At 38.9% G+C, this 11,624-nt stretch overlaps 1 protein-coding gene across 1 annotated transcript; it reads left to right on the forward strand.

Annotated features, from left to right (window-relative positions):
* The first annotated feature begins 891 nt into the window (after positions 1-891).
* Positions 892-8,488, forward strand: LOC140230822 (stabilizer of axonemal microtubules 2-like). Its single transcript, XM_072310963.1, has 4 exons — positions 892-1,100; positions 5,055-5,231; positions 5,919-6,121; positions 6,829-8,488. Exons 1-4 carry the CDS (start codon positions 1,063-1,065, stop codon positions 7,827-7,829), a joined length of 1,419 nt encoding a protein of 472 aa, XP_072167064.1. The 5' UTR covers positions 892-1,062; the 3' UTR covers positions 7,830-8,488.
* The last annotated feature ends 3,136 nt before the right edge of the window (positions 8,489-11,624 follow it).

The following is an 11,624-nucleotide window of genomic DNA, read 5'->3' on the forward strand; positions in this document are numbered from 1 at the left end:
GAAAAGCTTGAATAATAAGTAGATATCCGTTCACCATGGTTACAGGAGTGTTACAGGAGCCTTCTAGTTCACACCACAAAGTATGAAAATGATGAAATACAATGTACAGGCAAAATTTACGTGGAATTACTGCGCGGCCAGGCCCATCATAACGTATTAATTTTGTAGATTTGGGAGTATACCACAATTGAGGGGGAACGTACATTACGTCCTTATTTAAAACGAATGTCCTAGGCCTACTAAAAATTAGCATTTCACATGTTTGACACGTTTTAGATTTTAGTAAATATAACAACAGTATTGCAATTAAGGTTTTATTTATTTACTTTGTGGCTTTAGGATAGGAACATAATACTTGATCTTACTCCCTCAATCTTGCTTCCCCAGTAAATAATGTAGCTGCCTGCATGTTTTGTGTGTACGTGTGTGTGGGGACGGGCTGGGGGCGATAGAGCTGTGAGCTGAGATGAGTGGACGAGTCCTGTCTATTTTGTTAGTGTCCCGTCTGTGTGTGGGGGGGGGGGGGGGTGGGATGAGAGAGAGAGAGAGAGAGAGAGAGAGAGAGCAGCGTTCGAGGGGGGGGGGGGGGGTGGTAGTGGGGAGGAGGAGGAGGATCGTGTCACACACAGCGAGTAAACATTCGAGCCACGGATTCGCACGCTATCCTATCATCACACTGCGCGTCCACCGACACGCTCGGCGACTGAGCATGGAAGTCCACCGGTGTTGCTTGACAACGTACCAAACAACGCCGCCGGGCAGAGTTACCTTCGCTACGTTTCGCTCGCTTGGAGTTCTGAATGCGCAGTGCGTGTGTAGCAGGTGCATGCAGAGAAATTGCTACCGATACCAGCGTTTGTGTTCTTCGTAAGTGGGTTTCAGCGAGTAAAGAAGTGATGTGACTGTATTTTACCATTCATCCAACAAACAACTTTCTCTCACTACATTTGAAATTCGTCTTCAGGGGTTAACATATCTGTCTATTTTGGAAAATATCTTCGTGAGTCAACGGAGCACTGAAGGAAGTAGACGCGGCACAACATCCAAATACGATCTCTCACCATGACACGGCGCTGTATATGCGAGATATGCACGTGCGGGTAAGATGGCATACATCATGTACATCAGCTTTCGAAAACTTCTACTCTCAGATCTATCAGTCATTAGTTTATATTAACTCAATGTTTGTGATAGAATGTCAGTTACTACAAAGTGCACGGATGATTCACAAATATAGCTTAAATTGTGGATTTGATGTGACATACATGATAAAAACGTATGTCTTAAACAGCTATCTATTGTTTGAGATTGTTCACGTGTAACTTTAAAAGTTTTTCCTTGGATTTTAATCATATCTTTCTACTTTTGTTTTATGCCTGCATGTATATTTTAATACATGTATTAGGAGATGGGTAGATAGGTGGATAGAGATGGATGTTATAATTGTAAATGCCGTGCACATCACAGTAATTCATTTGTTGACAAATTTTGTGAAAATACTGACTGGCACCACATCAATAAATGGAGTTGTGGCCGCCATGTATAGGGATGACATCAATGAGCATAATTATGAACAGTTACCTGCAAAATGGGAAAATACAGTGCTAACTTTGATTTTTAATCAGGAATGAAACTTCTTTTTTCATCCCTCCGCTGTGGTTTTAATTTGTGGATTAAGTTGCTCACAAAGGTGTCTTACACGTCCTCGATTGTGAAACATTATGCTCCTGTATGAACTATGCATCATAATTACAGTAGATGGATATACATTATAGTCATTGTACATGTAAGCACTCAAATGGAGAGAGAGAGATAAAAAAAAATAGAAGGCGCAGGAGGAAAGGAGATAAAGGAGATACATTATAATGTACTAATACTGTATGTGTCTTCCCTGCATACTATACTTCATCAATCTTATCATTGTGTTTTGATGAATGATGGTGGAAATATCTCTCGAAATTCACTTCACCTTGTCCAAAATGTCTTTTTTTTCGGGGGGGGGGGGGGTGGCTGGCACATCTCATATCTCTCTGCCCCCTTAATTCATTTTTACTTTGTTGCCCTCACTGCTCTGAAAACATTTTGTCAGTAAAGTTTTTATGAAAATCATAACGAACAATAATTTGATATCCTGAAAGTTTATAGTAGGCCCATTTCTTGTGATTATTAACTCATGCAAAATACATGTATATTCATAACTGATACTTACATTTCATTCTGTCACCTTTCCTTAGGGTAAATTTTCATAATAAGAAAGACATATTAAAGGGACTGTACAGTACTGGTTGAGGTAGGGATTCATGTTTTGAACATTCTTAAGTGAGATAATGAAAAGCCTCTTATGAAATATGAAAGAGCATGTAATTTTAAGAAGGATTCAACGTTTATTTGATGAAAATTGGTTTTCAAATGGCTGAGATATCCATAAAAGTGCCAATAATAAAAGGCGACATGCCCCAACTTTATTAGTATCTCTTTGTTTCACCTTGTTTTTGGATATCTCAGCCATTTCAAAACCGATTTTCATCGAATAAACTTTTGATACCCCTTAGAACTGCATGCTCTTTGACATCTCATTGAGTGGTTTCTGAATATCTCACAAAACGTTAAAAGCTAAATCTTCACCTCTACCAGAACTGTACACACCCTTTAATGTATCATTTGTACATGCTGAACAGCAACCATATGTGAATCTATATTCAGATCATGTAAATATTCATATTTACCTTAACAACTGGCATGTTGTATTTCAGTTGCATGTAGTGCAGATGTTATAGATATTACTAATACAAAAGCCTCCCCCAGAGAAAGCTTCAGATGTGAGTTAAATTGTCTACTCTTGATAAAACTATGTCCCACCCACAATTTCATTGTACATGGTGCATGATAAGTTTTAAGACAGCCTTGTTCGATTGTTCAACCTGGATGAATTAGCTATTTCTTGAAAAATATAATATTTCTTATCAAAGATTTCCTCATACATACAGTGTAAAAGTAATGTCTTTCATAATAATGACCATCAGTTAATTTAGTTGATGTGGAACAGGAGCCAGCAGTACACTAGTTACAGTATATTTCTAAGAGAAACTTGTACAGACTGTGGGAATTTAAAAACATGTTTAGTTATACTGAGGGAACAAAATTCTGCCTGGTAATGAAGGGCTGTGTCAGATCAGCAGCTCTCTGCAGCGTGTTTGGAGGAAGCCATACTGCTGGTTGCCTTGAGCCACTTTACACACACTGTAGGTCATTGTTTGTCACTTGTCCTACTGGTAACAATAGACCCGCTCTTCACAAAGGAACCTCACATTCAGAAGGAAACAACTATCGACCCAAGCAGTGAGGGGATCGGAGACAGCCAAAACTGTGATCTATAGACTTTTGTTGGCATAACAGAAGCCAAGCTTGTTTAAAAGCCTATTAGATTAGTATGAAAAGATTATGAACAAACACATTGATAGCTCAAGGCTCAGTTGCTTGGTATGTTTGATTTTTTTTTCCCTTTGTTTTGTTCATTGATGTTCTGGTTGTTTGGATGTTGAACATACAACATGTCCTTTGATATCATTATTTATGTGTTACCATTATTAGAAATCACTTATTCCAAATTGTCCTCATGACTGTTACAGTGTGTTGAATTGTCTGTAAGAATGGAACCAAATAAGATAGAGAAATCAACAATCATCCTGGTTCCCACATGTTACTTCACTCTGAAATCTCACAAATATGGCAACTAAATACTCAATATCTCATGAAGTCTTTGCAAATGTGAAGGGAAATCTAGTATGTTTAATGGTAATTACTTTAGTTAAATGTCCAAGACATCTATTGATTCATCCACCCTTTAAACATGTTGTTCAGTTCAGTTGGAAAAAAAAAACTCATATGCAAATATATAAATGTGCAAATTGTTTGCTAACAGAATTTGCTTGTTTGTAGCCATAGAGCAGGTACCAGCATAGATATGACAGGGCAATCATATCCACATTCAATGGCAAAGTTGAAATTAAATAATACACTTCTAGCACCTCCTGTTTGCAGACAGCGTACGAGCTGTGCGGTCGCCATAGTTACATGTACACAGTTGCCAGCCACACTCGAAGAGAGCTCCGATGAATGGCAGTGTTCGCTGTCTCTATGCAGTGTTAGTGACGCATGAAATGTGTATCCCGTTGATAGGTAGATCAATCAATGCATTGCATTTGATAGTCGAACTTGGCAGTAGCTACATTGAGTGTGCGTAAACAATAGAGGGAACAGATGTTTATCAGATAACAGAACCAAACATCTTAATGGGCAGTTATTAGTGTGTAAACATATGCCTGATACTTCTTTTTTTTCCCCCTTTGATTTATCAATGGTATGTGATAGTATTGCTTGATAGAGGCTTCTATTCAAAGATCAGACGGCACAATGTATATTGGAGTGTACTCATAATGTGTACCATTGGCAACTGAGCAGTGCTGTACTTTGCAGTGATATACATTGTATTTGCAACTTTAAACAGATTATTTTATATCCTGATGTACACGTATTTGAATCATCATGATCTACCAAAACTCTTTATAGACATCAGTCGACCTCATATGGGTGCTTTTAAACTCACCCATTCAGACAACCCATATTTTAAAATGATGTTTATGATCTCCAGAATGTTATGTGCCAATGCAATCATAGAATGGACACTTTATTTCCAGAGCTCTGCAAATAATTTCACCCTACAAGTTCACATTTATACAACAATTAAAGGGGCTTAAAATAGGCAATATCATGTCATGAATTATCAACTTAAAATGAAACTTTGTCACGGTGTTTTTAGAAGCATTTGCAGCCACAAACCAAATGTCATGTCACACATATACCTGTGAGGAAAACACATAATACACAGAAATTGACAGATCCAAGCATATGAAAATAACTGATCCTTTAGCAGATTGTAGTCGCTCTGCACTATTTGTACATTTATTGTGCTTAAGAAAGCTTGCACATTCATTTGCTGGCACAGTACAAGCTTTCTTCCACTTACACTGGTCAAACATTTCTTTCTCTTGCAGGAGGCACCGCTGTCCCCACAGACCAAAGGTGACCACCAGAGCCAATGGGCCATGCGTAATCTCAGAGTACGCCAACAAGTACAAGGCGTATCCCGGCAACGGGATGCGGGAGAACTTCAAGCCAAAGCCTCAGATGCTGAAGAGTGGAGATCCACTTTCTGATGCCACTACCAACAGGTAAGAGAAGGATGTATAACTGTGTTCACAGGTTTTCTTGCTATTTATAATATCAAAAAAGAGAAAACTTTAATGGAGATTTAAAAAAAAAAAAATTGAAATGTCTGGTGGAATTAACACAGGGTAGTAACTGATAGATAGATGGCACATACAAGTACAAAGCATATAGCAGAAAGAAAAGATGACATGGCGATTTTAAGAAACAAGAATGATTTTCTAGAGATTCATTTGCGATTCAGGATAGCAAGATTTAGGGAATATTTTTTTCACCCAATATACCGGATTTCTATCCCATGAAATTACGCAGAAACTTGCTATTGACTCTGAAGTTTCAGTTCCGATCTTCAAGATTTTGAATTTAAGAATTTAATGAAGTCATTCTGATGCATCTAATCACAAGTTTCCCAACCTGCATTTGTGCAGATCATGGGTTTTGTTAATTGCACACTTCACCTGTGTAGCACATTGGGACTATGAAGCTAGTTTTACATAAGATTTTCCAAAGTAATTATCTTTCATCACAGAAAATAATGGGGAAAAGTCATCAATCCCACACATGCAATGTCAATTCCAATAACTGTCAACGCACTCGCAGCTGGTGACAGGGAGCTTAGGAAGTGAATTGCATGAAATATTAACATTCTAAAGTTAAATGAGCATTCATTTTTCTTTCTTGTATTTTCATAGAATCGATTTCATTCCTCATGAACTGTGTCGCCCTCCAATGCACGTCCCTGAGCAGTACAAACCCAAGGAAGGGGACATTGACCTCTTGACCTCCTACACCAAGGACTACCCCCAGCGAAAGATAGAACCGCCCAAGAGTTTCCGTGGCAACCACACCAGGTCTGTGTCTCCAGGGGCCTTCAGGGGAACACCTACCTATGTTGGTAAGTTCTTGGGCTGAAGATATATCATACTGATCTCATTTTGTAGTCTTGCCAAATTTGATTCTGTATATACTCAGTGCTTGGAAACCATTCGTGAATCAGTTTAATTTCTCAGCTTAAGTAAACAGACTCTCATGTTGTAAATAAGTCATTAGAGTAGTTACAGAATTGCACTAGCACCTGATCAACTTTTGTATACACTATTAATATATTTTTAAGCTCTGGTAATCAATATTTCTCTGATTATAATTTGTAACATTTATTATTGGTATAATCTAATGACGTTGAATGCCATCTTGTGTTAAACCCCAATATTTGTCACGTTAGAACAGCAAAGCATGAGATATGCAATAAATACCCTTTGCCAAGTGGCAAACACATAATATTACAGTATACAAATGACTGTGTGATTCAAAAAGGCAATGTCATGGCAAAAGGGATTTATTGGAAAACATTTTAGAGGGCTGGTCCTATATTCGGTATATAAGTAGGCTGAGAAAGTAAGTCTTTCATTAAAGAGTATGAAAAGAGTGTAGGGAGAAATGTTGATTAAAATTTGTTCATTATGGGGATGCATTCGTACTAGGTATGCTCAAAAGTAGAGTGTCTAATAGGATTCTATGTGGAGGAATTGTTGATAAACATTTCCTTAGTCTGAATTAAGTACCATGTGTCAGTCATTAATGAGATTCATTCATCTATTGCAGACGATTACAGGAAGTGGGAGTTACCACCAAAGGAAAAGCTGAAAGACCACCACGCCTACATTCCATCTAATGCCGCCTTTGATGGCTTGTCAACATTCACCCGTGACTTCCCTGCCAAGAGGGCAGAGATGAGGGGTAGCATGAAGCCTGATGATAGAGCCAAGGTGTCCACATCACCATTTGACGACAAGACCTGCCACCGCATGACCTACATCCCCCATGATACGCAGCCCAAGTTTGTCCCCGCAAAGCCGCAGTACAAGAAGAACCCACACAAGTTTGATGGCCTATCCACGTTCCAGCGTGACTTCACTGCCAAGCAGGGATATGTGCCAGAGAGCTGCAAGCCCAGCAACATGCCCCTCAGGTCCGACCATCCCTTCGAGGATAACACCACCTTCAGGCAGTCCTACCAGAAGTGGGACATGGAGCGGCCATATCAGCATGTGCCTGAAGCTTGGGTGAAGCCGGGAGGGAACATGGACTTGATGACCACCCACACCCTTGCGTATCCTGCCCACAAGATCAAGCCACCCAGCCCTGTCAGACCTCCCTCCGGCAAGCCAGGGAGGGATGTCCCCTTTGACGACAGAACCAACTACAAGCAGGATTTCCGCAAGTGGGAGAGCATGCCGTTCCGTCGAGGAGACCCCTCCCAGAGGCCGTATGAGCGTCCTTCAGTACCTTTCGAGGGCTATTCCCACTACAAGACCAACTATGTGGCGAAGCACGCGCACCCTGCCAAGAGCATGGCTCCAGGAAACACAGCTAACCTGAGCTCTGAACCCTTCGATGACCGCACAAACTACAAGACGGACTACATCCCCAAGGATTTTACTCCGTGCCCTGCAGTCAACCTGCAAAGCAATGGCTTCAAGTTTACAGAGCTGGACAATCGTGGCCATGAGATCTGGATGAAAAATCAGCTGAATGGAACACTGACAAGAGTGACGAAGACACCACCACAGCAGTTGAATATAGACCAACAAATGCTGGCATAAAGATGGTCTTGAATTCAGCATTGTGGACATTCCTGAATTTTGCCAAAGCTGTACATATAGTCTCTTAGGCATGGGTATCATGCAATGTGATGTATGATTTTCCTGTGTTTTTTTTCTCTTTCTTTTTCATCATGTATATAAATGTATAAAGAGCTCTAGCCAGCCTTGCGGTCACTGAATTGCAGCCTGTTGTATTTGAAATGTGGTCTGTATAGTACATGATCACAGTTTATTCAAAGATATTTGGAAGCAGTTGATATATCCCTTTAATTAGCAGTTGGTATATATTAGCCTCTTCCTTAGCCGATCAAAGATTATGTAATGATATTGATTAATTTGCACATCTTGAAAGCTATCTTGGGTCAAATACTGATCATATACTAAGAAATTTTTACCTTTTTTTTTTTTTTTTTTTTGTTAGCCACATGAAAGTTGTGCAATAGCAGTACTGGCACAGTCTACTCTTTTCAATTTCCACAGAGATTTGGACCAAGTGACTCATTATGTCACATGAACCATATGTACATTGTACATTATGATACATGGATCCTGTCCATGTACCAATGCTTTGCTGTATGAGTGCACCCAATGAAAAGAGAAAGAAAGAAATGATCTGCATAACAGAAGGCACTTACAGTGCTTGCTGTCTTTCTATGGTAGATTTGATAAAAACATAATATCTCACTCACACAAATTGGGGTGATTGACTATGATTGTGCACAGGTTGAGATAGCTGTTTGCATTAAAATAAAATATCAGAAAGCTCTTTGTGAAGTGCAGGTCATTAACTTTTGGTTGCCCTTTTGTTTACCTTGTTACCGTGGCAACATGCACCCATTGTCATTGAACCCATATATACACTGACATACTGTGATGATAAATGAATGCCTATGTCAATTTGGATAATGGCTTCCACCACTCATTCAGCAGCCTAGCTGGAGTCAAAGAGTAGTTTCATTGTGGTCTTGAGGAGGACAGTCATGAGCATAGTACAGTACTATCAAATGTTCCAGTCAAAGATATCAAGCGTTAGGTTTGCCTTTGTTTTGCCTACTCTGAAATCCATGACTTTCTCTTTTAAGGACAGGAATTTTAAGTGGACTTGGATAAAGAAAGCCAGGTGTTTTTCTTGACCTCAGAATAGATTCTTTGACAGCTAGTCTTCCTCTCAAAACTTTTTTTTTTCTTCAGCAAGCTGCATATTTGAACTGTGACGGCTCAGACGCTGACTTTCACTTCATTTTCAGATTCTTTCGCTCAATGATGAAAACATTTCTGCAATTTGTACCCTCGGTGAATTGTAGCGATTTGTGTTAGCTGTGAGCTCTACTCAGGTTTGGGGGTAAATATTTGTACTCAGGCTAGATGGGATGTTTCTATTACTATGTCACTCTTTCTCTTCCATTGTAATTTCACATTACAAAATTGAAGTGGACATTGCATGTACGCAATGTATCTTGTTTTTTGTTTTTTGTTTTTTTTTGTGCAGATGTTGGACTTTTTACTAGGCTGATTAAAAAATCCTTTTAATACATTCTGAATGTGTAGTACATATTAGCAAATTTCCTGAAATGTTAGGTACCATACCCTTAGTTGCTTGTAAGTTCCCCTTTTCCCCATGTGATATGTGTGTTGAATGACACATGATTGTACAAAAAAAAAAGACAAGTACTTAAATAGTTTTCTCTGCAGTTAATTGCTGTATATTATTGTTTGATGTTACTTTTCTAACAAAGTAGTTTCATAATACAAGGCTGTACACAAGAAATGTTTTGTGGAGAGGCAAAGGTTCACCCGTTTGCTGATATGATGCCTTACGTTTTTTTTCAATCTCACTTTCTTTTTGATGTAACATATTACTATTTTATTTTTCAATAATGTCATCTAACCCCTGGTAACAATTCTTCTTGGCTTCTACAAGTGTAGTCTTTGTCTGATATACAATTGCACGTGATAAAGCTTGTGAAGAATATGCTGATATGTTTAGCATTTTGAAATACACATCTTGTCAATTCAATTGATGGAAATGGTATACAAAAGAAAGTATAGCAAACTTGAAATATATATATATATAATCAGAATATGAATAAATTACAATGCAAAGCAGTGCTTATGGATGTCCATTCTATGTTTGTCTGCCTGTGGCTTGTTCAGAAACAGAAGGTAATATGATAATACCTCACTGTAGTAATTGCTCTGTGTGAAGTGAGGCACAGTTGCAGTTGTCCTTGTTTTAACTCTTTACGTGCCACATTCGCACGCCCGACTCAGTTGACGGCGTGCCAACTTCGCATATTCTGCTCAAATGCACAAACCCGCCAAAACCGATGGATAAATTGGCAAATGCCACAGAACAATGACAGCGTTTCTCGTGATTCCGTTCCTCTCATATTCAGCTTGCATTTTATGTGGTAATTGGCTATCAATCGGTGTTCCCTGCTAGATTTGCGAGTAAATTCTAAGTTTCTGCAGCTGTTTTGTGTGCAAAAAGCAGACCTTTACTGTAATGTAGCTACTGGTCATTTGAAAGAAAATAAATCATAGATTTGCATTCAATTTACATTAAAGCAAAGCTTGGCATGTTCTCTACAACTCATGCGCACTATATGACCACCAGCTCAACATAAGTTTTTAAAAGTTACATAGATTTGAAAAGCAATTTTTTTTTCAAAGTATGACTACTTATGTGTCTCAGAATAATATGGCACTCGGGGGTTTCTACCATGGCACAGAAAGAGTTAAGGGTGTTGTCCATAGCTGTGTGGAGAGGACTGTTATTGTACTGGTACCGATGTGGTAATGATGATGAAAATTTACACTGTTGAAGATGGTGATTACTACAGTTGTTTCGCTATAATGACAAACTAAACAATATTGGATGGTACTTTCAACTGGTTTCTTCCACTGTGATGGCTAGGATTTACTTTACAAAAATACCATCAGTCTATAGAGCCCCAGAGGGCAATAATCACTGTACAAAGCACATCCCCTCTGGGTTTTTTTTTCTTCAAAATGACAATGTGATAAAGCAGCTATAGCTTTCAGTATGATATACACCTAAAAGTCTTTATGAAAATAATTTTTTAAGGATGGTTATGTCATTTTAAAATAATGATGATGACTGTGATGATGATGATGATGATAATGGTGATTGTAATGATGATGATTGTGATGATGACTGTGATGATGATGATGATGATAATGGTGATTGTAATGATGATGATTGTGATGATGGCTGTGATGATGATGACAGCAGAGCTACCAAGTCTCTCGCATTCTGCGTGAGACTCAAGCATTTAGGGTCTGTCTCACGATCTCACGCATGGCACCCATTTTTCTCACGCATCTGGTGAAGTCTGCAATTTGGGCCAAAAATAAGGAGCATAGCTCAAAGGATTAGAGTGATAGTTGCAATTGAAGGTATATTTCCCTTTTGCCTTTCAAAATTAGTAAAACATAGTCACTTAAGTATGCACCAGATCGCATCATTAAGAGCTAATAATTTAAAAAAGCTCCCTACCATGGAAGGAGGACACCCTCCTCGTTCGCATGCGCATGCGCTCGAGCGCCGAGACGCCGAGTCATAAAAATCTCACTCATAAAAGTTTTTTGAACTTGGCATCTCTGTGACAGTGAGGATGATGATGGTGATTATTATAATTGTGATGATGATGATGATTCTAATGGTGATGATGATGATAATTGCGATGGTGAGGACATGAAAGTGATAGTACAGGAGGAGAATTTGGCGGTTTCATGACAATTGCTCCCTTGAAATACTGCACACTAAGCCAA

The sequence above is a fragment of the Diadema setosum genome, chromosome 7 (assembly GCF_964275005.1).
Source record: "Diadema setosum chromosome 7, eeDiaSeto1, whole genome shotgun sequence".
NCBI classification, from domain to species: domain Eukaryota; kingdom Metazoa; phylum Echinodermata; class Echinoidea; order Diadematoida; family Diadematidae; genus Diadema; species Diadema setosum.